The 27,783-nt window shown below is 43.9% G+C and overlaps 1 protein-coding gene across 4 annotated transcripts; it reads left to right on the top strand.

Moving 5' to 3' along the window:
• Positions 1–1,371: 1,371 nt before the first annotated feature.
• Positions 1,372–27,783, top strand: zcchc14 (zinc finger, CCHC domain containing 14). 4 transcript variants are annotated; one of them, XM_071457930.1, is made up of 14 exons: positions 1,372–3,222; positions 4,696–4,917; positions 10,973–11,204; positions 14,817–14,887; positions 15,050–15,121; positions 15,353–15,420; positions 16,675–16,853; positions 18,965–19,001; positions 19,081–19,609; positions 19,796–19,884; positions 20,949–21,043; positions 21,337–21,489; positions 23,096–24,343; positions 25,219–27,783. In XM_071457930.1, the coding sequence occupies exons 1-14, from the start codon at positions 2,722–2,724 to the stop codon at positions 25,272–25,274; spliced, it is 3,552 nt and encodes a 1,183-aa protein (XP_071314031.1). In that variant the 5' UTR covers positions 1,372–2,721; the 3' UTR covers positions 25,275–27,783. The 4 variants fall into 4 exon arrangements, with proteins under 4 accessions (XP_071314031.1, XP_071314012.1, XP_071314020.1 ...); XM_071457911.1 differs by having other exon boundaries at positions 19,796–19,893; positions 20,946–21,043; XM_071457919.1 differs by having other exon boundaries at positions 1,373–3,222; positions 20,946–21,043.

The following is a 27,783-nucleotide window of genomic DNA, read 5'->3' as shown; positions in this document are numbered from 1 at the left end:
AGTGCTTGGAGAACAGCCTACTTGGCACAAAAGGCTGAGTAAAACAGCTGATGCCAGAAACCAGTCGAAGTCTCGATGTGAGTCTAATTGATACTCCATGCAGAACTTGCTAAGAGAAATTTAGTGAAATGCTAGAAGTCTGTTGTAGCGTAACAGGCTGCAGTGGCCAGGATCGATGTCAGGATTTACTGCCTCCATTTCTCAGCTTCTCCTCCACCGACCCAAGACCCTCAGTGACTTGAGTACAGTCAGAAATACCAGTAACGATTTGTCTGTTTTTGTAGTCAGCTGAAAGTAATGGGTTTTTCTCTGCCAACCCATCTCACAAATCAACCTCTGTGTTTGTTTGCATGTGTGCACATGAATGCTCAACGGAGTGTGTGAACATGTGTGTGCATCATCCTCCTTTCACGTGATGGGATGGGATGGCTGAGCCTGTTGCCATTGGTAACAACTTACAGGGGGCAGGGAGTATATCGCTGTTGTTTTTCTGTCCGACAGCGTTTCTCAAATTATGGATCGGAAGTCAACCTCAGCCGTAGGTTCATTTCTGGTGTTTCCCCACATTGTTACAAGAGTTCAGTCTAATGTGCCTGCACCCCTAGAGGCAGAACAGTATATTTTTATTTCATTTTGGGTCCCAGACAGAAACAGGTTTAAGAAGCTCTGCTGTATGCCATCAGCCTGGTGACGATGCCCTGCGCCACCTTGTTAGTCCGCAGCATGCACAGCATGCCAAGCTCTCTCTCTATAGTTTGACTCTCCTCTTTCTTTCTTTCTCTTTCTTTCTTTCTTTCTTTCTTTCTTTCTTTATGTTTCTGGGAATTACTCTGTTTTGTTTTTGAGTTATGTGGAGAAAATAATGAAAGTGTTGGAAAGAAAATGACTCTTGGCTCTTGTGTTTTTAATCTCATGCTTGTGTGTGATTGTGCATTAGACAGCATCCCTGATGCAGAGAGGGAGTGGTACAGGCCTGGTTGAGAGGAAGTCTTATGGTTACTATAGCAACGTTAACAAAATTTTCCTCTGTCGGCGGAGGGGCGGGGCCTTGTTCAGGGGCGGGGTTTACCTCCAGAGACCAATGTTCTCAATGAGAGAGAGGATGGAGGGAGGGAGAGCTGCACTGATGTAGATGGGGGGAAGAGAAGAGTAACACAGAGGGGAGGATTAAAGGAAAACAAAGATTGAAGTGTTAACACATATTATACAAAGTAATTACATTTTCAGGGACAGGTGTCATAAGGTGTGCAGCATCAGTAAGTTCCGGTGCGTCAGCATGGAGCATCTTTATGACGTGGTTGTGACGCCCTCTTCTGGTCCTAGATGTGAACTGCAAACAGCAGAGCTAAGGGGCTTCATACTGGGACGCAGAAGGTTTAACTTTAAATGCAGCGCATAACTATCAGTATAGTACAGATTACTAAAATAACCCTCACTGTGTTTGAACACTGGTCACCGTCCTGCTGCTTTGTAATTCGATTTCCCTTTTAGCTGCAGTTCGTTTGCTTCTAAAACAGTCAGAAAGTAAAAGCCAACCACTGAAGGTGATAATCCATATGTAAAACACAGAGTCTGGCTGTGATTTAAGAGACTTTTAGCATCACAACACGCGTGTATCTGGCTCTTTAAAGCTCCGGGAACAAAGCTGATATATGTATGAGCGCATGGGAAAAAGATGTGAAACAGCAGGGTAGAGGATATCTCTCTGGACCAATCACGGCAAAAGAACAGATTACAGACAGGACTCGCAGCCAATCAGAGCAGACATTTTTGTATAGTGGGCTGGTTTTCTGCCAGATTTGGGATAATGTTAAACACAGCTGTTTTTTTCCTCCACTTCAAGACTCAAGGCAGAATACACGGAGCGTACAACTACGTTTTGCTCTGAATTCATTCATGGACATTGAACAAATCCTCCGGAATCACCGGTGAGTGTTTCCCCCCCCCCACAGTGGAGTCTGATGAGGTAATGTCTCGGAAATGTTATAATGTTATTTCCAGCGGCGGCGGCAGAAGAAGCAGCTTTAGGCCACACAGGCTTTGTTTTTAAACTTTAACCCCACCACAGTCTTGCTAGCTGTTGAGACTTCGTGGCTCTGCTTCTGCACAAGGATCCCTGCACAAGTTTTGGGAAACCATGAGGACAGAGGAGCAACTCTCCAGGAAGGGATTGTTGTGCAGTGCGGGACAGCCGAGCGGGGCGGCTCCGATCACATCACCTCTGAGGGACAGAGAGGCTCCTTGAATGGGGGCGGCGTGTTTTCATCTTCTCCACCGTTCTGCAAGAACAGTTTCCGTGGCTTCAGGGAGGCTGCGGTCCGACCGGCGGAGGGGGACAAGCCGGAGGGACTCCTGACTGCCAGCTGAGCAAAACACAGAGGCGCCTTCTGAGAGGTGGTGGTTCAGAGAGGCCTGCGGCTCTCTCCGCCAACAAAGGAAACGACTTGTACTTCTTTTATTTTACTCCTGTGGCCGCCGTGTGTGGAAACAAGCACTGAGAGTGTGAAGTGAGAAACAGCCTCAGTCCCTGAGTTCGGTAAAAGTTGAATAAAATAAGCTCTGACTTCATGGCCACCTGAGGGTACCGCCGCTCACACGCCGCTGCGCAATTACGCACACGCACACCGTCCACACACGAGTTCCCTCTCAGCTGAAAGTCTGACATTTGACCTCCAGCTGTTGTCCGACCAGTAACAGGTCAGGCACCTTTTGAGCGGATGTATGAGGATGGTGGAGAGCCGGAGCTGTGTCCAGAGGGAGGGGGTGTACCGCTGGTTCTCCTCCCTCACCTCTGCCCAGAGGGCTGAGTTCCTGTGCGGGCTGCTGGACCTCTGCGTCCCCATCGAGCTCCGCTTCCTCGGCTCCTGCCTGGAGGACTTGGCCCGCAAGGACTACCACTCCCTCCGGGATGCGGAGATCAAAGCCAACAACCCCGCCGACCTGTCGGGCCTCACCAACATCACCGACGAGGTGGTGCGCAGCAAGCTGCTGGTGTCCCTCGCCTTGCTCGGCTCGGACAACCGGGAGGCGGCGGGGGTCCTGTACCGGACGCTGACTCACACAGACACGGTGATCAATAATTACGGTCTGGCGCTGAACGACGGGAGAACAGAGGAGCAGTTTCTGTTGCTGTTCACCATGGCGTCTAACCACCCGGCCTTCAGCTTCCACCAGAAGCAGGTGCTGAGGCAGCAGCTCAGCCAGATCCAGGACATCCTGCAGGTGAGAGGGGCGCTCAGGAAAGTCCACATAAGAACATCCCTGAGGTGACCAGGGGTCAGGAGCCTGGAGACTCGACTCTCAAGTGAACAAACTTCACTTATTTCCTACACAAATCACATTCTTATAAGTACCCGTTTCATTGGTAGACCCCTTAGTGTAGTGAAATGTAGAAGACAGCAGTTGGAAATGAATAGCAGATGGTGCTTTAAAACACAGCACAGAATATAAAATCAAATCATTTGCCAAATTCTATGCAGATGGAGGAATAGGTCACAAAACTATTGGCAAAATTTGTTCAGATGCAATTTTCTTAACATTTAGATGCTTGGACACAGAACTTATTAACTTTTATTAGTCCAATTAGTTACCGACACAATTATTCAATAGTACAGTAAGGATGGAAACAGACTGTATCAAGTGGAGAAAATCCAAATAGATGAAGCGACTTTCAGTGTGTTTTTTAATGTGGCCACCCTGCGAGAGGAAATCAGCCACCCCAAAAAACTGTCCCGTGTAGTCTAAATGGTGTGTTAATGGCATAAACAAAATGCAAGTAAAAGTCCCACCGAGTGACTGATTGAGAACATGTGGTTACTCATTGTCTGAACAAAAAGTTTGATCAAGGAGCTGATAAAGCAGGTGACACAGTGAGCGTGCAGCAGGCCGTCCTCAGATTCAGAGCGCTGGGTGTTACCCTCCAGTGCAGTGTGCTCTGGGTCATCACCACCTCTGCCCATCCGCCCGGCCCCCTGGCAACAGATGAGCTTTTCACCTGCGAAGAGAAAAAAAAAAAAAAAGAAGAAAGTGTCAACATACCAGAGAAATGCAAACCAAATTTTAGGTTCTTCTGAAACCTGCCGCGGAAATATACAACAAATGAGTGCAGCATATTCACATGTTGCTTTAACACCAAAATTACAGGTGAGACAGAGTCAATGACAGGCTCGCTGTTCACACAGCAGACCTCAGTCATGTGCTCCGCGGTGAACACAGTAAATTACAGGCTTGTAGGTGAAAACTGACAGTTCAGGATGTCGACCACAGAGGTCAGATCAGAAACATATCCTTGTTAGTTGACTTAACAAAAAGACATTTTATTTTTATGGCTTCTGCATTAAATTTTCCTCTTTTGGCAGCAACTGTAACTGAAAGGCCTTAAAAGCTTCAGATTTAGAAGATATCAGGCTCCTTATCACTACACACTGAGAATATCTGAATTATAGCCAGTAAAGGGTTGAGCAAAAAGTCGAGCAATAACTCATTTATTGCGACGACGGGAATATTAATCATTAATACTTTGTAAACTTAATATATTGTTCAACTGCCTTATAGTGAAAAAGTGTCAGCACAAGGCAAACAAAAGGCCGTTCCATATCTAATGGACAGATGAAAGCCACGTATCTTCACCAGCTGTGTTACAGGTCGTCATATTTGTGCTCTCCGGCCTCTCACTGCGCCTGTTGCTTGTTCCAGGTGAGCAGCGGAGCAGCAGGAGAGGCTCAAGCAGTAGGGCCCGGCGGCGATCGAGCCGCTGTTTGTTACGCTCAGCCACATCACCACTGTCACCATCAGAACGTGTCCCTGCCTCTGGCCTCGCTGTCCCCCGCTGCCTGCTCGCTGCCTGATGCCAGCGCTGCCTACCTGCCCCTGTCTGCCTGCCAACCCTGCTACATGCACTGCACCTGCTGGCACAGGGTAGGGAGCAACATAGTGTGAACTTGTTAGTGTTCATGTAAACTTAACAATAGAGCGTGTGTGTGATTTGTATTTGGTAGTTTGAGTTACTGGCTAAAAGGTAGTTCATGTCTTCAGTTCAAAAGAGGCATAAACCTTTTTTTTCTACTGATGGATGTTGTTGCTAATAGGATTGCAATTACATTTTCAAAGAATATTAATTTCTAATAAATAAGTGGTGTAAAATTGAATAAATGTAGCAGATAAAAAAATGTGTAGCCAAGAAATTAAAACACAAAATACAAACTCAGGAAAGAAATCAAATTTTAAACAAAGGACACACCTCAAGTCTGGGTTGCGGAACAAGTCTTACATCGTAGTTTATCATGTGGTTCCATGGTTGGAGTTAAGTGAATAGTTTACTGTGGATGTGTAATGGCTTATAGACATCCTGTTGAGTGCTTGATCACCGGTGCTGCTGTGGAGCAGTGCTTTGTGTCTACTAGCATGGCCGCACATGGGAAGCACATGGCTACACAATACGCCTTCACGCTGACGGTTTCATGCTTAGAGTTTGTGGCTATGACTTGCCCGGGAACGTAGCAGCGTGCCTGCAAAAGGTGGGAAGAAGAAGAAGAATGTTGGCTAGCATCAGCACAGGTTTTACAAATAATTTGAAAAACACAACTTGGCAAACAACTAAGTTATTTCTTCTTCTTGTTGGAGGATTTTTCCCGGTACAGAGCTAGAGTTTCAAATGCAAAAGCTTTAATGAAATAGCTCCAGACTGAAAGGCTCTTATATATCAATAAGCAAAAACAAGAGAGAAGCGCAGGCCAAACATATGACACGTGATCAACTCAACCATCAAGAAAATTTGCAGGAGGGAAAAAGAAGGATTCAGTTTAGACACCAACGGCATCAGATACGTCTGAGCTAATGAGTAACAGACGCAGCGTTAGAACAGCACCACTGTCATATGGAAAACACGTGCTGTACACATGTATTTGTGTAAGTGTGTCTATGTGCAAATGCTCAAACGAGTGCGTGAAAGATGTTAAAGAACAAGTGGCAATATAAACAAACAATGGCTTGTTTCTCAGATGATCAGAATTCCTCTATTTGGATTTGAACTGAACCGATGAACTTCCCACCTTTTTTATGACCAGTCTAATGACTGGTTCTAGGCAAGAGAAGCTGGATGCGGAAACATCCATCCATTTTTTTTTTTTTTTGGGTGATGAGTCAAACCGCTACCAAATGGACTAAAACAAATACTATCCCAAACAACAAAATCAGTGGTCAACCATAAAATGTCTAAATAGTGATGATAAAAGACGACAGGTAGAAAACAGCAGTTGTTTACAACCAAATGTGGTCCCACTGCCTGGATGTGTTGTAATAAAAGATGAAGATCACAGATGGAGGGAGAGGAGGGGATTTCCCACAGATGCAGGGAAATGAGTAGTTCATTAACCTCCTGTTACAGTAACATCTGGGATCATCTTGCATGGATTTTGGGAGAGAACGAAACTATTTATCACTGCGTGTGAGAGACAGAGACACATGGAAAAACAAAGTTAAAGAAGCACAACAGTGGTTATTTTTTTCCCCGTCTTCTACATAGACACACACACACACTTGAATGTTCACTCAGAGGCAGGCAGGCACACTGTTTAAACATGTGTGAGCAGTGAAGGGAAAGTACCCAGCTCAGAGAGGAGCGTTTGTATTTAGTGTTTTGTTGCCCTTGGCTCCTGCTAAGTGCAGGTCAGCACATTTCTCTATGCTGAAATCAACCCACTGTGGTGTGTGTGTGTGTGTGTGTGTCTGTGAGCGTGTGCATGTGTGTGTGTCTCCAGTGAATCCCCAGGAAGTTATAAATGCTCTTACTCTCTCTCTCTCTCTCTCTCTCTCTGGCTCTCTTTCCTTTCCCTCAGTGCTCCAAAAGCAATGACAGGGTTTCATTGTAAACCAGTGGGCTCTCTTACATTATCTACAGTAGAGCAGCTTTTAGCCAGGCACTCTATCATCAACTGTAGATATATTTGACGCAGTAACTGAAAGCTAAAGGCTGCTAAAGTGTGTACGTCGTCTGCAGCAAGGTTTGTGTTAGCGACAGTGGCAGGAAGCTGGGGGAAGTGTAGCAGAAATAACTTTTAAAGTCTTGAATGTTAATCCAGTCGTGGCCATCACTGAAATCTCAGTTAATCAGCGCAGGAAAAGTATTCAAAACCTACACTTAAAGTTGCACTAATCAACATTTTTGCATTTACATGAAATCAAATGACTATGAATAATGTGATAGGGATCACCTGAAGTGATAAACTCAACTAAAACTGCTATCAGTCTCTACACACAGTGTTTTAGTGTCTTTTAGCTTATTGTTTTAGTTTCCTGTCCCACACCTTCAGCGTTCTGGTTCACTCTCACAGCTCTCATCAGATACACGAGGCAGCCACTTTAAAGCGCTACCTGTCAGCGCCAAACGGCAGACAGACAGACAGAGTTGGCAAGTAGCTGAGGAACACAGTGGAGCCAGACGTGTCACTCAGGGGCTGGTGAAGGAGAGAGAATAGTAGACTGTGTCAGGTGTTCAGAAACACAGCTATGAATGAACGTTTCTCTGTGTCTGTGTGAATGGGAAATGTTTGTTCTACTGCCTCAAGAGGCTGTTTAAATCAATTAACGCAGCTTTAACTATGTAAGTCTAATGAAAGACCTACCACCGTGGTCAAAAGTGGGAATTATAATAATAAGTGCACATGTAATTTCCCATGATTCCCTTGAGATTTGAAGGACACAACAGCCACATCTCCTTGTGCATTTAATTCTTGTTTTTATCTGTGGCATGATTAGATGAAGTGTAACGGTACTGCAAGTAGTTTGTGAATATTAGCTAACATTAGCCAACATAAGCTACTGGTCATACCAGAACAAGTTTGAGGCTGATACAGCCAAACCCAAGTGCACTGAATTAAGCAAGTGTTTAGTTTAAGGTTTCCTTCAGAAGATATATGTCTTTTTTAACATCTGATCAGAATTTTAACATTGTATCTTGAGGTGGCACTCAGTTTTAACTGCTCTTTATACTATTGATTAACTATTAACTAGGTCTATTCCTTGTACTGTTTTTAAAAGCTCTTTACACTTACATTCAAGACATTGTTTTGTATGTAAGATCTTAAAGGACCAGTGTTTAGGATTTAGTGGCATCTTGCAGTGAGGCTGCAGATTGAAACCAACTGAATACCCCTCCCCTCACTCCTTCTTTTCCAATTTCTAGGAGAAACTACGGTGGCCTTCAGGTAACATTAAAACACAAAGGGCCCTCTCTAATGCCTCTCTAAGTGTTTGGTTTGTGCCTTCTGGGCTCCTGTAGAAACATGGCGGTGCAACATGGCGGACTCTGTCGAAGAGGAAATGAAGAGTTCATTCTAAGCTATCACAATGATTTGTAGTTTCAGGTGTCTGTACGCTAATGAAAATAGAATTATGAATATTATTTTCCATTATTGCCAGTAGGTCCCCCAACACACTGGTCCACACTCAAAGTGACCAGTAACTACAGCTGTAAGATAAATCTAGTGGAATAAAAAGTAGAATATTTCACTCTGAGCTGTAATTGAGTAGATGTATAAAGACATATAAATATTCATTGAAGTCCCTCAAAATTTTCATTCAGGACATAAGATACATTTTAATGCTGCACCAGTTGCTGCAGCCAGTTCAGCCTCCAGGATTTTAAGTTAACTTACATAAGCTTATTTTAACACAAAGCAGCTGGATGCCGAGTCTCTCCAGACGAGAAACAGTTGAAGTTGGTTTCCTCCAGCAGGCTCGAGCAACAAGCGTGCAGTGGTATGAACAGCACATACGATACATTGGCCTACAGCCACTGTTGGGCCTGTACAGACCTGCATAATCACCCTATTATATGAGTGCTTTATATACCTATAAAAAGCATTGCCAGTGTCGGAATTAACAGCAGAGCTTAGCTGACTGTTGGAGGAGAGGGAGGAGGAGCTGCTGTCAGCACACAGTCTGGGTTTTGTAGCTTTTTAGTTGTTTTTACTTTACTGTTGCTACAAGCAACGTTCAAGAAGGTTCACGTTATCGGAATGTATCTTTGTTTCATTTCCAAACCTCTTGTTTTCCTGTTTCTTCCTCATAATCCATCCCACTGAGTCATGTTGATCACACGAGTGCTGTTTTTACTTCATGTACTTACATCGTTACAGAGTCAGAATCTGCTTTCCCTCCACTTACAGTCTGCAGACGGAGCACAGTTGGCAGGTTAGGCGAGTAACATGCAGATGTGGCAGTAGCACACTTAATTGTTTTCAGATCTACTGCGTGTGTGTGTGTGTGTGTGTGATTCTGTACAATAGCACATATTGGATTTTTTCTCTGGAGAAAGATTGGACAGTTATACTCTCTTAACTCCAAATAAAACAATAATACTAATGAAATGTTCTTATCTTTAATTCTATAAATCAGCACTTGAAGTTGCTTTCCTGCTGGCACAGAGAAATCCTAAAGTTGAGATAATAACCTTCATTTAAACAAGGGTAGATACAGAAACACACTGCGTCTACCAACTGGTTTTAAAAATAGCAACGTCTTACAGTAAGTATGGTAACTTCAAATGTTCACGAGCCCATAAGTCCACATTCCATACATCATACAGAGCGTACTACACTGTAGGATACAGTCAGTGATTATTTAAACCTTTAACCTTATTTACATAAAATCTCATTTATGTGAGAAGAACCTCAGTGGTTGAATTTCCATGACAAAGAGAAATGTGGCTAAAATAAGTCCAATTGTTCTGAATTCCCTGCTTTGTTTACATGTCAAGGATAATATGTAATTAACCATGTAAACACTGTAGTGTTGTGACAAACTGTTTACAGCGCTGGCTTTGGGTTGGGGGCAATATTTCATAATCTTGTGGTCTTTAGGGATTTGGGAATTGTGCTGTTTGTGTTAGAGACCGACAGTTTGTGGTACAGGATCGCCACATGTTAATGTTCAGCATCCAGTAAAGCAGTCATTAACCTAATGAACGACAGATTTGTTAAAAAAAAAAAAACAGTTGTAATTATTTAGTTTTTTGCTTTTATGCTTTTTTTTTTTTTTTTTGGCCACTTCAGGGCAACTAGACAGATCAACATAATGTTAGATGTTGATACAGTATTTGGTTGAATGTAAGTTCGGCTGTTGAGTGATCAAAATTCAACATCAGAACAACGTGTAACGACATTGTCAGTTTGACGTAGAATACTGACGACAGCTGGCATTGATATTAACATCTTCATATAAAATACGGACACTCTAGTCCTGAGCAAAACCCGACTAAAAGTCACAATGTCAAGTAGTCAACATTAGTCACTCAGGACTTTAATCTAAGTAGTCATTAGAGTCCTGCGTCTTTCTGGCGTTGCATTGATGTCGAGTGCCTCATGGGCAATTCCAGTGAAAGCAGCAGCTCCAGGTTTAATGTGTGATTGAATGTGAGCTCTCTCTCCTTAAAACTGCTCCTCCAGGGTGTTGCTATAAATAAAAAAAACGCCCTCTCAGTCGAACGGCCTGGTTAAATATTGGTTTGCTCTGCGCTGCCAAATCTTTCTCCTCGCTTTGTTAAAGCGCTGTGCCAGCCCCGGAGAGAGCATTGCTTAATCTTGGAATTTGTACAAGCAGTGACAGCACAGAGCTTAAGCACTGCATTCATCTAGATGGTTGTTGAATGTTGCCTTGTGTGTGTGTGTGTGTGTGTGTGTTTTTGTGTGTGTTTTTGTGTGTGTTTTTGTGGGACAGTGAAGGCGACTGGTGGGACAGTTTCTGTAGAGGCAGAATTCACTGAGACAGATTTCACATTGCACGATAAAATTGAACTCGGCCTCAGGGTTGCACCTTGAGGTCAGTGTTATATTGGTGCCACACATGCTCCGGTGCACAAACAAGCTCCACTTAAGGCCGAGTCCGTAATGTGCCGTGCTGTAGTTATCTCTGACCTTTGCTCTGCGGTCCTAACCTCTCCTCTGCTCAATGACCTCTCACCCCTGTTCTCCAGAGCCAGACCAGAGAGGCTGGCACACCCTCAGGGCTGGGCTCTGGCGTCGCCAAGGGACGAGGAGACCAAGCGGTCAGCCAAGACCTCACCCCTCCTCTCCCAGACCTCCCTCTTCCTCCTCCTCCTCCTCCTCCTCCACCCCCTCCTTCTCATCTACCCCTCTCTCCACCTGCTGGGCAAGGCCTGGATGCAGCAGCACCGACAAAAACCCACCAGGTGAAAGCAGGAAAAGGTGAGCTACTGGAAGTTATTGTTTTTATGTGTCTGCAGCTTCACCTACGATGATCCTGTGTTATTTATAATACACACGAGCTTATGTAATGGAAATATCCTCTACTGTGCTGCTGTATTCTGTTACTTCCTACTTTTATTGATTGCATTATCCCCCTGTCTTACTTACTTACTGTATGTATTTATGGTTTCACCCCCACCCTCCATCCCTGCATATCGGCATGCAGTGTGTGTGTCTTGCTGTACGACCAGTTAAGCCTAGTTGAACAAGATGTGGCATGCTGGCACATCTGAACACTACAACTAAGCTTAAAGAATGCTGCCCTAAGGCTGTGTGTGTGTGTGTGTGTGTGTGTGTGTGTGTGTGTGTGTGTGTGTGAGAGCTGCAGTGTAGTATGGCACTTTGGGATGAACATGCACAGGGTGATCTGTCAGAGCAATCGTCCCCAATCCTTCTGAATCAATAGTTCCTACTGTGATAAAACTTCAGGATCTGTCTCAGTATTTGAGCACAATAGAAGCTGCTGACGTTTGAACTCAAAGTCATGCATCTGAATGTTATCATGTTACCTTTTTTCCCTTGTTTTTTTCATTAAAGTTGAGTTTTTCAGTTTTAGTTGACTTTGTTGTTGTATTAGGTGGCAGCACAAATCTCAGGTGTATCTCAAACACTGGGCAAATAAAACTGCAACTGTCTACATTTCTAGATACTATTAGTGTTTAGTGTTTTCTCTGTCTCAGTGTCTCTCTGTCATATAGATAGGTATAGAGTTGCTATGACTTTCATGTTAGCAAATAGTTGCCTACTTACATATCCAGCAGATACAGGGACGCTGCGATATTATTATTTTTTAGCTCTATTTGGTCCCCACCAACTCTTGAGAAAAATCTCTTTCTTCCATTTTTTCACCATCTAGTAGTCAATGTTATCTATCTGCTATGTTGTTCTGAGTTGCTATCCCACAGTGGTTTTATCATAGCTTGTTTGCTAGAAGTCGCTACCTGCTTAGCTGGAAACGGTGCTGATAAGAGCAGTGAGAATGTACCAGACAGTAAAGTTATATGTAAAATAAAACGCATAAAGCTTTAAAAACATAAAGCTGAAAGATGCTAAAGCTCTCCATAAAGCAGAGGGAAACTGTAGCATAAAAATATTGGTTAGTGCAGTTTTCTGCAAAGAACTCTCCAGATTTTTCTGTGGGTTTGTAACTGTCACTAGTCATTTGATTCAGTTTATATAAAAAAATATTAATTGATGGAACTTTACACACAATTGTATGAATCTGTCAAACTAATAGTGTTTATGCAAATGCAAATATATCATATCATTGTAAAATAATGAGGTGAGGTCTTGTCACTTGTGTGTGAGCGTGTCACAGTGAGTTGAGTCTTTAAAAAAGGAACAGCGCTGAAGTTGAACACACTTTATGACTAAGTTGACAGCAGTGTCTCACCCTCCGTTCAAGGTCACGGTCACACTCAAAGGGCAAATTGATCATGTAGGAAATTTATCATTATTATCCATTTGAAATCAATCACATGATCAGCTGGTGTTTCAGGGTGTACAGTACAGTATGTGGTTTGAGGTGGGGCCAGCCTCCCCAGGCCAGTCTGTTATTGTCTTGGCCCCGTGCCCCTGTCTGTAACACAAAGCTCAACTATCTCACTACCTCATGGTCACACCGCGTAGCTGTCACCAGCATTAAAAAATACACACACAACACATGCATTCAGTATGTAGAAACACATAAAAACACAAATGCAGGGAGGCGCACACACACATTCGCACAGACAATTAAGTTTATGTGCCGCGCCCTCTTGTTTTCCCTGTGCCACCTCGGGTCAGGCAGCATGAGCTGCACCTTTTTTTTTTTTTTACAAAATGTTGTCACCTGTAAATTGTAGCTTTAAGGCAACAAAATCACAGAAGCAACACAAGGGATGTTTATTATCTCTTTAGGACACACCGTAACTGTAACTCGTCATCAGCATGTTGTTCACACACACTGACGGACTTAATAAAGTGTGTGAGTCCAGTTCTGTGTGTGTGTGTGTGTGTGTGTGTGTGTGTGTGTGTGTGTGTGACAGCTGAGATTAGCAGCAGGCAGCATTTTGAGTCTGCCACAGCTGCTGCGGGATTGGCACGCAGCAAGGTGGTGTGTGTGTGTGTGTGTGTGTGTGTGTGTGTGTGTGTGTGTGTGTGTGTGTGTGTGTGTGTGTGTGTGTGTGTGGTGAGAATAATATTAATAATTATCTTTGTTTACCTGAGTTTTCTCTTAACAATGTTACAAAGTGCTTTACAGAAGAACTAATAACTACTCTCTTCTCTCCTTTATCCTTCTCTTTATTCATCTCCTCCTCCTCACGTCTTCCCCTCCCCTGCTGCTTGTCCCTGCATGCCTGATGTGGTTTCAAATAGAGAGTTGTGGAGTCCAATATGCCTAAATCAATACCTGGAGGTCTTCTGCTCACACACACAACCATCTATTTAGTGGTTCCACCTTTTTCACCTTTCTATCTAATGACATGGATCTCATGGCAGCGGAGCAGCCCTAACCTGCCTCTGCACCTGAAGCCAGACAGACTTACATGTAATGTGGAAGAGAGGTTGTTATTGCAGGTATCAAGGGAAGGAAGAGATGGGTGAGCTGAGCGGAGGTGGGGTGGGGGTGAACAGAAGAGCAAGGATGCAGCACCAGAGTTTAGGGCTGGATGAGTATTCAGAGCTCCTCACCACAGTAGCCTTGAATGCCGGGGCCACTGTTCTAAATAGAAATAGCTACAGAGATCTCCAACTTCTTTGGTGTCGAGGAGTATCAAAGGTTTCAAATCTTGAGGGATGAATGGGAAAACAAAGAAGAGAAGCAGCTCTTCCATTAGATCGCACAAATGAGTTTGGCTCTTGGTCTGTGAATACGCGGCTAGAGGTCCAGGAAAAATGCTGATGAGTGCAGGAAGGTGTAAGTAGCAGCTGAGGGTAATGAAAGAAAGTTAAGTAAAGGAGGATGTTAAATATATGCACTCTACTACTGGTGTCAGTGCGTTGGCATTTAATCAGCCCAAGTTCATTTGTGGAGCATGTTTTTTTAAAGGTTAGTGCAATTAAAAGTGTTTTACAAATGACTAATAGGACTTTGAGACTAATGCAAATTAAACAAGAATCAATCAATAAATCATTATATTATCATTATATAATCAATAAGTGGCTTGTTCTTGCAATTAATTTATTAAACCTTTAAGGAATATGAATCATAACATCACAGTCTATGTAATTTTGAATCACACGATGAGTATTGTTTAATAACTTAACCAGCAAAGTACATATCTGACAAATCAAAGTACATCATTATACTGATGCAAAAATCTTATTAAAATCAATTTCCCTGCTCATTGATTTTCAGCTTGGCCCACATGACCACAAACAGATATAAAGGGGATAGACATTATTACAGTATAGAGAGTACATGCTGCATAGATCGTTTTACAAGCAGCAAGTCTTCACATTGAAGAAGCTTTCTGCAAAAATAAACTACAGAATAAAGATTGTTGTTAATTTATGGCCAAACTGCATCATCTCACCACTCACCTAATGACCAGTCTGCTCTTCTCTCAGTGGTGATCGAGAGGGTGGTGCTGAGGGGAGTGACACACAAGCCCGAAGACACCAGTGAATATGTGTTCGAGGTCGGTACACAGAAAAAAACACATATACACAAACAGACACACACACATATTGATCTCAGCTCACTTTTTCCAAATGTTCATCTCTTTGTGTTTCCACCCTCCTCCTCTGCTCATCACCTCCTCCTTCTGCCTCCTCCTCTCCACTCTCCCCTGCTCCTCCAGGTGAGCTGGTCTGATGGTTTTGTGTCAAACGTTGTCCGAACTCAGCAGGAGGTGACGGAGCTTCTGGCCCAGGTCAGGACCACTTTCACTGATAGAAACAATCTCAGGCTACACTCAGGTTCAGAGAAGAGGGAAGGTTCTTCATGACTGCTTAATCTTAACTACATTAACTGTCAAAGCTGTTTGATTGATCAGGTTTGACGGGGATGGAAATCTCATTATATTCAGCATGGAAATGTAATGACACAGTGGGCTTAGTTTAGTTTGTGTTTATGTCTCACTTGTGGAACCTTTTTCTCTAAGATGTCACAAGCGTTTCCCGATGAAGGATTGGAGAAGTTCCTCCCTCAGTCCATAGATCTGGATCCCAGGTTAGTCCCACGACCCTGCCTCTTTATGTATTCTTATTGTAAAGTGTTGTTTCTCTCTCATGGTGGTTGGTGTGTTCCAGCTGAGAAAAGTATGAGTATTTGATGAACAATGGATAATCAGAGACTTTTGACAACGTTAGATTAAGAAATAGTTGACCAGAAAATTACACTCTCATGTTAAATGCACTTCCTTCTACATGAAATATTTGCAGTTGGTTTTTGGAGAAATTAAAATCCTGCAGTGTCTCCTTCCATCTTTGTTTGCTATCAGCATTAGCACTTTGCTACATTTCTTGGCTTGTGACAGCCTTCGTCTGTCAATCAGTGAAACCTGGCGGGAATGTGTATTATATCACTACACACTTCTGTTCATAAATTTGCATCCTCACACACATGATCATCAGTCAGTCCATCGCTTTGATCCAGACTTAAATATCTCATCAACCATGAGGTTGACATTTGTGACTCTGGGTGAAATTTGAATGGACTTTTTATTGTCATTCAGACTACACACCACACAGTAAGTATCAGAACGAGATTCTGTTGCAGTGGCTCAAGATAAAGCAACAAGTACGATATATTAAAAACAAATAAAATAGAGGAGATCAAATAAATAAATATGTATATATACAAAATATAAAAATGTATTTCAAAAATGAATTGCACCTTTGCATGAGTATGAAAAAATTTTCATGAGGAAAAAACAACAAACAACAAACATCAAACATATTGCACCGCAGTGATTTTTTTGTGCAGTTGTACACAAGTATATGGAGCAGTCCGGGGCTCAGTCCAGTGTGAATGCGTGTGTGTGAGTGTGGGGGGATTACTGAGTGTTCAGCAACCTGTAGCTATGGGGAAGAACCTGTTGCAGAATCTGGCTGTTGCTTCTGAACATCTTTCCAGAGGCCAGCAGTGAGAACGGTCCCTGGTGAGGGTGGGTGGGATCTCTGATGATGTTGTGAGCTCTAGTCAGACAGTGAAGTAAGTGAAGTGAAGTAAAGCAAAGTAACCCACTGTTGTCTGGGTAAACTGGGAACATTACTGATTTAATCTGTATCTACACCACAAACAAACACTGTTGTTTCTTGTTGTGTTGTTGATATGTAATACACAAAGCTAACTTTTCAGTGCACCTCCACGATGCAGCTATAGATGCAATGTGGAGTCGAAGCATCTCTGCCTGTAGTTTTTAAATCCAGTGGACTCTTTGTGTCTGACTCCCTGCTGTCCCGTCTCTCTGCCTGCACCCAGGAGTCTGACAGCGCTGCCCTGCCATGTCCTCCAGCACCACAGCATCCAGCTGTTCTTCACCTCCACCAGGCCTCTCTCACCCAACTGCCCTTCCTCCCTCCCCTCCTCCTTACCTCCCTTACCCTCCTCCCCTCCCACAGCTCCTGTAGCCCCGACCAGCCCGTTCACCTCCAGCTCTAGTAAGTCTTTATATCCTTTTATAGACACTGATGTTTTCTTCCTTTGAGTCTTGGAGCTTGTAGAGCAATAGCAGATGACACGTAGCAGAAATCATCAGATAGATTTGAACTGCTGATGTCGTGAGTGTGCGGCAGCAAAGGCTGTAAAGCCAGTAAGACTTTATAGACGGCAGCGGGATTATAAAACAGGAGGTCCCTATTCTTAGATGCAGGGAGAGAAGGTACCAAGAAGGGACAGGACTAGACGGGAAGGATAAAAGATTTCACCTCTGGCTTCTGGGGTTGGAGATGAGAGAGAGAGAGAGGGGAGGGAAAAAAAAGAGGTAATGGAAAGGACAAGGCCGTGAGTCTGGATCCTGGTTGGTGGGTGGTGAAGAGGTGAGAGAGGTGAGACTGCAGGCAGGATTTTCAGTTTGTGTTTTGGAGGTGTTGGAGGGAGCGGACGGGGTCTATTTTAGTCTGGTGTGGGAATTCAGCGTGGCATGTTTGTGTTGGGAAGCCTAGATTGTGGTGACCTCATGTTGATGTGTGTGTATGTGTGTGTGTGTGAGTGTGTGTGTGTGTGTGTATGTGTGTGAAGTGTGTTTGTGTGCTCAATTCTGTGAGTGTGACTTCACCCCGAAGAGTATTTTTAGCCAGCAGTGCAGTGTGTTTCTGTGTGTGCTTGTACTTTTAGTATCTGTTTATACCTCTGTATGCGTGTGTGTGTGTGTGTGTGCGTGTGTGCCCCCGGGAAGCAGGGCTAATAAGAATGTGTCTGACTTTGCTGTAATGTGCAACCACAAACACACAGACCTCTGCCCTGCACCACAGTATAATCACAGGCATGAGCTGAATATGAGGCTGTGATATCACCGTTATTGAACATGGGTCACTGCTTGTGTTCCTCTAGTTAATGCCCTAATTGTAGTAAACACACCGCAGACACTTCTGTCAGGCAGGAACAAAATGAAGCAAATGAAGCTCTGATTGGTTGTCTCACTGGTACAGTTTGCAACTTGATTGTATTTGTGTGCAAAGCAAAATATCTAATATTTCTGATGCTTTGATACGTCACACGACAGCCACTTTATTATCGGCCTGCAGACCTACAGAGGTTGGACTTTATGATAGAGGGCAAGAGCGTTGTTTTATTTGTATTTACATTTTTATTAGCAGGAAAAAGACAGTTAGTTGTGTTTGTAGCAGGTTTCGTGGTTTCGACCATGAAGGGGTCTTCCTCAGGAATGTCGTGATTCCTCCTATAGACAGATTTCACCAGCATTAACCATTTCAACCTCCAAACACTCACCTGGAGATTTACAGCGACCGTGAAATACCGTGAGCACTCTGTATTTCTCCTTGTAGTTTTTGTGCTCTACACTGTTACTGTTGCTGGTTGTATAAGACTGAGAATGACTGTGACTTTCCAGCTGTTTAGGACAAATATCTGACTTTTTTTTTTTTTTGCCTAATGAGCCAAGATAAACTTGGAACACAAAATAAGTAAAGGGGGAGGACAGAGAAGAGTGAAGACTAAGTTGTGACTTTATGACTCATTTATGATTTATAAACAAATCTAAAAATTATTTATTCTATGAATAAACATTTTCTGCCCTGTTGAAATTGGGTCATAATATTAATATTACACTTTCCACAGCAGCTGGCTGCCTCCTTTCACTGTGGCATCAGCTCAGCTGACCAATCACTGAACTGACGTAAAAACATACACTACATAGGATTCAGCTTTAGTTCTCGGGATTAGTGCGTCCTGGAGGATGGCGGTCTTAGTCATGGATTCTACAAGTGTCTGATTTCCACTGGAGGAATGAATGCCACTCATTTGGTATTTTGATGATGGTGGAGGCGAGCGCTGTCTGACACGTTGCTCCAAAATCTCCCTTATAAGTCGAACTGGGTTGAGATCTGTTGGCTGTGGAGGCCATTAGCCTACATGTGAGCCTATGTACCCTCTGTGGAAACATCTACATGAACTGACAGGACTTAGCTTGTTGGTTAACACATCTGGACAAGAGTTTTTATTTTTTTTGGATCTGGATTTTTACTCAATCATCCACTGTTTTCCTGGTGATGATGATGAAAATGATGAAGGTGCTTTGTTCTTCTCACAGATCTTGGCTGTATGGTTCAGTACCGAGGAGCCAACAGGTAGGATTCTTCACTCTCTGTGTCATCATCATCCTCGTCCTCACCTCTGTGCCCCCCCTGATGGTCTCTTCTCTCTCAGGGCAGTGTATAGAGTGGCCAGCGTCCAGCCCGTCGTCAGCACCCACAGCTCCATCTTGACTCGCTCCACCCCTCACCTCTCCTCCCTCCCTCCTCCTCTCCCTCCCTCCATTCCCCCTCCTCAGCACTCCCCCCAGCTATCCTCCCTCCCTCCCCCTGTGCCTTCCCTGCCCGGCCAGGTCTCCATGGTGAGCGGAGGCGATAGCTCCTCCCAGCCTCATCCCCAACTCAGTCAGTCGCACTCGTACCCTCAACCCCAGCAGCACTCCCAGCACCACCTTCACCTGCAGCCCAGCAGTCAGTCCGGTGCCCAGCCTCAGTCCCTCCACCTGTCCCACTCCCAGCCAACGTCCCACTCACACTCCCAGTCCCTTTCATACTCCCAGTCCCGCTCCCAGACCCACAGCCACACCCAGTCACAGTCTCAGTGTCAGCCCAACACTCCAGAGCAGAACGGCATCCTGGACTGGCTCCGCAAGCTTCGGCTCCATAAGTACTACCCCGTCTTCAAGCAGCTCACCATGGAGGAGGTGGGTCAGCTCCAGAGTCTGTCCTGTCGTTTTTGTATTTGCAAGTAAACGCATCATCCACTAAATCAGGACTTCCAGCTGTTGTCAAGCTCATTCAGATTTAGGATGTCTTTTTTTTTCTCTATTGAACATACTGCAGGAAGTTTTAATGTTTCTAAAGATTCTGTTTTCCTCTACAACCTTCAGTTTTTAGCGCTGACAGAGGAGGACTTAAACAAGTACGACTTGACCCAAGGAGCAAAGAAGAAACTCAAGACCCAGCTAGAGCTACAAAAGTCAGTAGAGTAAGCTACAAAAATCACAAAATCTGGGGGGGGGGGTGATGTGTCACTCTATTCTGGCCAGTTGTGGGCAGTGTGAGAGAGAACAGTTGTAGTCCTGTGCAGCTAGGATCATTGCATCACCTTTGCTCACCGTCCCTTGTGTACAAACTCCACTGAGAGCAGGACATTTTTTGAGGGGATTTGACTTGGAAGTGAAGTGTCATCCTGTTAAACCCTTTGAAGCATGTTCGCCAAGACCGGATTACCGGACATCCTCCCACATTCTCGAGTGCTCTGAATCTTCCAGGTCATCTGGAGAAAAGATGTGTGTGTGTCAGTGCTTGGTGAAGTTAGCTCTGTCCTGTTAATGATTAACAGACAAACTGATCAGGTGCTGATTTCACACTGAAAATGGAGCAGGAATGGTCCATATGTGTCAATGGTTAACTAGCTGGAGGTGGGCGGCAGAGATAAGGTGTGCCTACGAGGAGATAACCAACAGAAACATATGCAAAAACACAAAAACACTGACGTGCAAGCAAATGCTCCTTCATGCTCCCTCTCCCTTAATTACACAAACACACCCACACACACACACACACACACCTGCATTCCTCACATGGGAACCTGCTGTTGCTATCTCTTTATCATGTTTCCATCCCCGGTATCAACAGGTTTCCATTGGGTGGGTGACAGAACCTGTGTGTGTGTGTATGTGTGTGTGTGTGTGTGTGTGTGTGTGTGTGCATGCTTAAAGAAGAAAATGGAAAGTTCCTGCAGTGGTTTTCCATGCAGTGAGTTTGCAGATGTGTTTGTGGAGGAGCAGCTGGGACGCTGAGGAGCATGTTGAGTGGATAGTGTCTCCCTCTGGTGGTCATTTAAGGACATTCGCTTATATAAAAAAAGATATAAAAGTCAAGCCCCCCCACCCCGCCACCTTTTATTTATACTAAGATTTGCATCCACAAAGATGAAAGAAAAAGATGACTCAAACAACATGCATCAAACTTCTCTTAATTCACTGTGTGGTAACAGACTATTTTCCTCGGTAGTAAGTCTGTGTGTGTCCCCAGCAGGGAGATGAAGATGGAGAAGCGGTCCTGCAGCGGCATCGCCAGGGTGACGCCCTCCAGTCACATGGGACCCTCAGCACACCCCACCTCCACTGCAGGTATCTGAGCTGCTTTGTGTGAGGCTCTCTGCTTCTTTAGATATAAGAAATATTTGACTAAAGCTTTTGCTACAAATGGTCCAAAATTAGTTGATTTGGTGTTTCACATCTGGATGTGATAAGAGACAGTGAAGCATCTTACCTGCTCCTGAGCAGATGACATCAGAGCGTCCAGCAGGATGAGACTGTGGGCGGCTCCTGGTGTCAAAGTGTGGATTTGTATGATTGTGAAACAACCAGCTGCAAAAAGATGGCAACAGTCCAAATTTGTGTTGTGCTGAAATGTATTTCAGGAGAGCTGCGAGTGGAGGTGGATGCTGTGCCGCACCATCACCCCGTCTCCACAGACAGCAGCTCGTCCTCAGGCTACTCCAGCTCCTCCTGCTCCCCCCGGACTCCGCTCTGCTGTGACTCCACCTTCGACAGGAGCAGAGACCTTCACAGGCGTAAGTTTCCTCCTAAGGAAAAACCGGAGGAAGGCAAAGATGCTAAATGGGTTTTGGAAGTTATGACTGCTGCAGCTTGAAAAGGCGTTTTTTCCCCTCATGCTCCATTATTTTACACCAGCGTAGGCTGACCACACATGAAAATTTCCCTCACTTAAAACACACATGCAACAGCTTTTTTTCTCACTTTTTCCCAACATTATTTTTAACATTTATAGAATCCCACCTTCCCATCCAAACCAATATTACATTCTGGATAAAAGGACAAACATTAAATAAGTAAGTACTTACAGAGGGGAAAAAAGCTAATTCAAATGAATACATACATACAAAAATGTACATCCAATAAGCACAACCCAGGCAGATAATCAGCATGTTTCAAGCCAGTCATTGTCTTGTTCTCTTTCTCTATTCACAACCTTGTTACTCCTGCTGTGATGGTGATAAAGGTTGCGTCAACAGTAGAAACGAGCCCATTTCTCATTAAACTCATTGATAATAAATATGACACAGACCACCATGAAAATGATCAGTCAGTGAGTGTGTACCTATGCAGGCGACTGGATATGAGACTGATGTGATCTGTTACTGTCTGACAGACCGGAGTCTGTAAAAAATTCATTTTATAAACAAAACAAATCAAAAATAATCAGTAGATTGATCAATAATAAAAAAAGGTTTAACTAGCTGCTGCCCTAATGTACATATACAGTAGATATACAGTGTATATCAGCAGAGGAAGAGACATAAATTAAATACACAACTCTATAGAGTTTTACAGGAAGTGTATCAATAACAACTTGAGTGGTTGGCAGAGGGATACAACCACCAGGCAGTAAAACTAAATGTGTTTAATTTGTTCATCACTGATCCCTACAGTAATCAGGTGCAGGTGTTAATGTGACATAGGCAGATTTCAGATTTTCTGTCGCCGTCTTCAGAGGTTGGAAACGGAACAGAGATGGTGAAGTTGTCAGTGTGCCGTTTGTGTCGCTGCATAGAAACACAAACATGGTGAAAAGAGTTACTGCCAGTGTGTCGACTCCATTCTGATCAGACTTCAGTTGCCCTCTGTGACGCCCACCTGTCTCTTGCCTCGTCTAATCCCATCATGCTTTGTGCAAGATTTGTTGCTCCATCTCTCTGTAGTGTCGGAGAAAAGTCCTTTTTATTTGACAGGAGGGGAGATTGTTAAAAGAAGTTATGTTATGGTTTTCTTTGTTGGATTTTCCCAGAAATTTTAAGTCCATATTTTATTGAGTCTACCAAAATAAAATGTCAAAAAAAGATTTGTGTAAAAATCGAAAACATGGATTTGTGTGGTTTTACGACATCCCCTGACTCTCAGCTAGAAATGCAGCTCTGTGAAACGACAATGAATGAACCAAAGATAATAAAATTACAATAAAACACCAGTTTGTATAACCAGAACAAAAATGTCTGACAAAAATTATCAATTAAAAAAATGATCAATTAAAAAATGAAATACTGCGTATCCTGAAAGAAGCTTTTTTTCTCACAGCTCCTTCCCACAGTTCTTCTGTCTGACATTCAGTCCCTGCATCTTTACAAATACACAACCAACCCCCCTGTGTGTGTGTTTCAGGTGTGTCAGGTCCAGATGCAGCAGGAGGGGGTCCAGAGAAGGACAGGTCCTGCCTCTTCATCCTGAACTCCAGCTGCCCCACAGGCTCCAGTCGCCCCACGGCCCAGGTCCTACCCGTCCAAACTGATCCTGCTCCTCCCCTCCCTCCCTCCTGCTCCTCCCACCTCCCCTTCAGTCTCCCGCAGTCTCCCTACCACCCGCAGGCCAGCTACCCCCAGACCCTGCTTTCCCCGGTCTCGAACCCAGCACGTATCCTGACCTCCCCACGCAAGCCCCGACCGCCTCCGCTGTGCATGGAGGACAGGACTAAGCCTCTGGGCTCGGGCCTGCCTGCAGCTGCAGGCTTCAGCCCGGGGCTGAGTGTGGGGATGGGGGTGAGGCGGGAGAACCTGTTCCCTGGGCTGAGCGTGGACGGCTCCTCTGCGCTCCAGGACTCCATGGTCTGTCGTGGCCTGGCAGGAGGTGCTGTGGGTCTGATGGTGGAAACCAGTTCTGCTCTGACCTCCACCTCCAACAGCCTCCACCATGTCTCCCAACCCCCCCTTCACTTCCATCTCTCCTCCTCTTCATCGCCCTCTCCGTCTGGATGCTACACTCACCCTCCTACCTCCTCTTCCTCCTCCTTCTCGTCTTTCTCCTCCTCCTGTCCCTCCACAAAGTCCGGCTCACAGTCTGGGAGCTCCAGTGGTGGAGGTGGAGGTGGCTTCGTTTCCATGGCAACCGCCAGCAGTGTTCCTGTGGCTGCAGTACCCGGCAACACCTACTACCCTCCCCAGCCTACCTCCAGCCCCTCCCCTTCCCCGTCCTCTGTCTCCTCATTGGATCAAAGCTCAGGTCACACCACGTCCGTGTGTGTTTGCAGCTCCTGCGGTTGTCGGGGGAACTGCGGCACCTACGGGGCGTTGCCTGGATACGCTGCGGCCGGCTACCTGCAGCCGTTCTCAGCTGGCCCCTCCCTCTTCACCTTGGGTCCTCTGCTTCATCTCAGCCCCCTGTTAGCCTCATCCAGCACCGCCGGCACCGGAGCCACGCCCTTCTCCTACCCAATGATGATGCCTCCGCCCCTCTACCGCCACAGCCCTGTGTCACATGACCAGCAGCAGGGTTTTGGCTTCTACCAGCCCCTTGGCAGCATGGGAAATGGAGGCCAGAAACGGGCAGCAGGGAGTGTGTCCTGTTATAACTGTGGTGCCAACGGGCACCGAGCAGAGGACTGCAAACAGCCGCCCATGGATTCAGCACAGCAAGGTGAGTGTGTGAGTGAAAGGTAATCTAAGTGATTCATAAATTAATCAATTAAATTTGCATGTAAACAATAGATTACATTTGCCAAATAATTATTTGCTTTATTCTGTCTTTGAAAGGAATCACAACATTACATCTTAAAAGACATTTTAAATCTCATTTGGTTTAAAATTCATTTGTCTTCATGTGAACGCCTCAGTTTTACAGCACGTGTAAAGAGCCACCTGAAAATTACAGAGGTTTAGGTGACAAACTGCTGATATGTATTTAGGCTACATTAAAAAATTGAAACTGCACATTTTTAAGAAGCAGACAAATGAACTGTAGAATGGTGTATCATAGGCTGCAGACCTCTGTAAATGGTGTAACATTATGGGATTTAAAAAAAAAGTAAAAACCTTTACTTTGTGATTCAGTTTAATTCATTATTTCATTCCTCATATGTAACAGAAATTTGAACTGACAAATGTAATGATCCTATTCAAATGTTTTCTTTTTTTTATTTTAATGCAAAGTTGTTTCCTTAACAATTAATTTACAAATTTTGATTATTTGCTTTATGACATGAAAAGTCATTTGTGTTTCCCAAGCATATAAAAGAGCAGTGTTTCTAATGATGATTGAATGGATATTTAATTAATCTTAATTAACCTTTCTTTTATCAGACTGTCTCTCAGGATAAATTATCTCTTGACAACAGAGAATTTTCTTGTTGTGCATCAAGAGATAAAGATACATCTCATGGGAGTTTTGTTATTATTACTGTAATGTTTTCTGCAAGATAATAATACTCTTAGTTCTAATGAAGGGCTATTCTCATCTCTATCAGAGAAGATTACAACACAAATTTCACTGTGTTTCTCTGCTGTGTTTCACAGGGACGTTTCGCCTGAAGTACACTCCTCACTCTGACAGTAAGGACTCAGGGGACTAACCAGGAGAAACACCATTGGACTGAAATACTCCTGACACAACTGTACCTCATGTTCCTGCTGAAGCCAGCAAGCAGCAGCCACACAGCTGAAAAGGGACTCGCACACAGGAAGTGTGTGTCTGTGCGCAACGAGGCAGCACAAAGCCGGCTGATCCGAGCGCAGAGAACCTTTTTCTATATCCTCTGTAATTCTTTTACAGCAGATAACGGAGATGGGACGAGGATGGAGGAGAAAGACAGAGGAGTGGTTGACATGGTCTATCCCATCATATTACCTTTCATCCCTCCTCCCTCGGATATCCTCCCAAGAGGAGGTGGGATTTGTAAACATTTCAGAGACCCAACTGGAACTCTGCCTCGTCCACAGGGGAAACACTGCAAACAGATAATCAGCCATGTTCCCTGTAGTGGGGCATTAACAGCTAAATGACTGAGCGCTGACAGTCGTCCAGATGGTTCACAAACCACCAGATAAGTGCATTTTGAACTTAATCGTACAACCCAGTTCAATCGGCTCATGGTCTCGTTGTGACAGACTGGATACGTTGGATATACTGTGTGTCCAAATCTCTGAATGCACAAAGAAGCACCAGTGTTATTTTCTCTTTGACTGAATCTGCTGGTAAAGAACTTCTCGCACCAGAAGAACTGAAGGAAGCAGTTCTCTCGTATGTCTTATGATCAGGTTTGACTCACTGCTGTCCATCAATAGCATGTGCTGATGTAGAGTCCACTTACAAGAGCTGTGTCCCATTTCCATACCACACACTAATCGTATATTGTATATACTTTATTCAATTTTTTTTTTTTCGCAGTTATTATACAGGAAGGCAATATACACAATCATTCATCAACTTTTTAATGCCACTGTCACATTAACTTCATAAAGAGACGTTTTTTGTTTTCTGAGGTCTTTCTGGGTTAATTTGAATTTTCGCAGCTCATTTCTTTGATCCATTTCATTATGAGAGAACAGGGCCCATCAACAGCCTACACAAAGATCAAGTAATTGATCTTACATACTGACTCTTTTGAGTCTACCTTATTTTGTCCCTTTACCCGTGTGAACACACTACAGGGTCAAAACCTGCCATGAAGAGAGTCAGCTTTAAATGTACCCTGTGGAGCTTTTCACCATTAGTTGTGCAGTGGAGCAGAGTTTTGATGAGTGGGCCCTTGATAAACATGGAGGTTAACAGTTCAGAATATTCAAACAGATTCGGTGAGGAAGGAAATACACTCAACATGTTTGTCACACCTCAAGGACACACACAATGTGTTTTGGTGAAACACACGAAATGGAAACACAACTTTTTTTTTTGTTTACAATAAGACTTAACAGGGCTAATCTGGTTCAGAGAATTTGAAACAAACTGAATCAAGAGCTGAACCTGCTGCAAAGGACGCTCCATGTGTGTCCTCAAGAAGAAGGTTTGAAATGAGTCAGGCTGTTGTGGCTGCGTGTCAAGAAGAACATACCTGGACTTTGAGTATCTTGCCCCCGTGCTGGGACACAGTATAAACGTAATCATTGAAGTGTGTGGTCGCGTTTAGCAACTGGATCACAGATGGAGGCTCTACCAGTCACCGTCTGTCCATGTTACCCCTTCAACAGTGCCTGGGGCTGAGCCGATCACTTTTAGATGATCTGCAGCCCCTCTACCTCTGAACCTGAGAGCAGAATGGCCGCCTGTGCCAAATAGAGTTCCTATCAAAATAATCAAACCGGTAGTAGCTGCAGTTTACACCAAATTCAGTGTTGTCTTTCAAGGTGGATTTCAAAAGTGATGATGTTGAGCTGACCGGTTGTTAATCCTAAACTTGTTCTCACTCCAGTAGAGATGGAGCTGCCTCTTTTTTGTAATTAATATGTACAGTGTTTTTGCCAGAGCAAAGTCAGGAGTGCTGAATGTTGAGAGCTGTTGTGTCTGAGTGTGAGTGAGTTGCTGGGCAGGACCCAGAGTTTTACAGACACGAGGACAGCTGGTCCTTCAGATGAAACTCTATCTGTACCCCTGGAGGGCACAGCACAAGGACACGGGCTGTTTATTTAAAAAAAAAAAAAAAAAAGAAGTAAATACTGAACTTCCACTATGTTAAACAACTTATGTGTTTTGAAATTTAACTTTCAATGTTGCAACTGTCTCCATGTCAGCAATTTAAACTTTATTTTCCTAATTTTTTATAGATCATACCAAAGAATGCTCTACTTTGAGTTTTTTTTTTCTTTTTTGACAAATATCTCCACTTTCATAGTATTTTCCTTTTTTGACTCCTTATTTCTCATGGTAGAGTGACGTGATGCCTCAGCATGCATGTTGCTTCATCTTCAGTAAAGTGCTTTTGAAATATTTTGTGCAAATGCTTGAATACAGTTTGTAATTATACACTTCATTCGTAGGACAGATTTTATATTGCTTATTGTGTTTTTAAAAAAAAAAAAAAGAATTTGATTGCTTTATCTGAACTTTGAGGGAGTAATAAAATATTTTCTGATTCTCTCCTTTCA

The sequence above is a fragment of the Trachinotus anak genome, unplaced genomic scaffold (genome assembly GCF_046630095.1).
Source record: "Trachinotus anak isolate AG129_WGS33_773 ecotype Australia unplaced genomic scaffold, CSIRO_AGI_Tana_v1 ptg000002l, whole genome shotgun sequence".
NCBI classification, from domain to species: domain Eukaryota; kingdom Metazoa; phylum Chordata; class Actinopteri; order Carangiformes; family Carangidae; genus Trachinotus; species Trachinotus anak.
The sequence above is the reverse complement of the archived record's forward strand: the minus strand, read 5'-3'. Positions and strand labels throughout refer to the sequence as shown.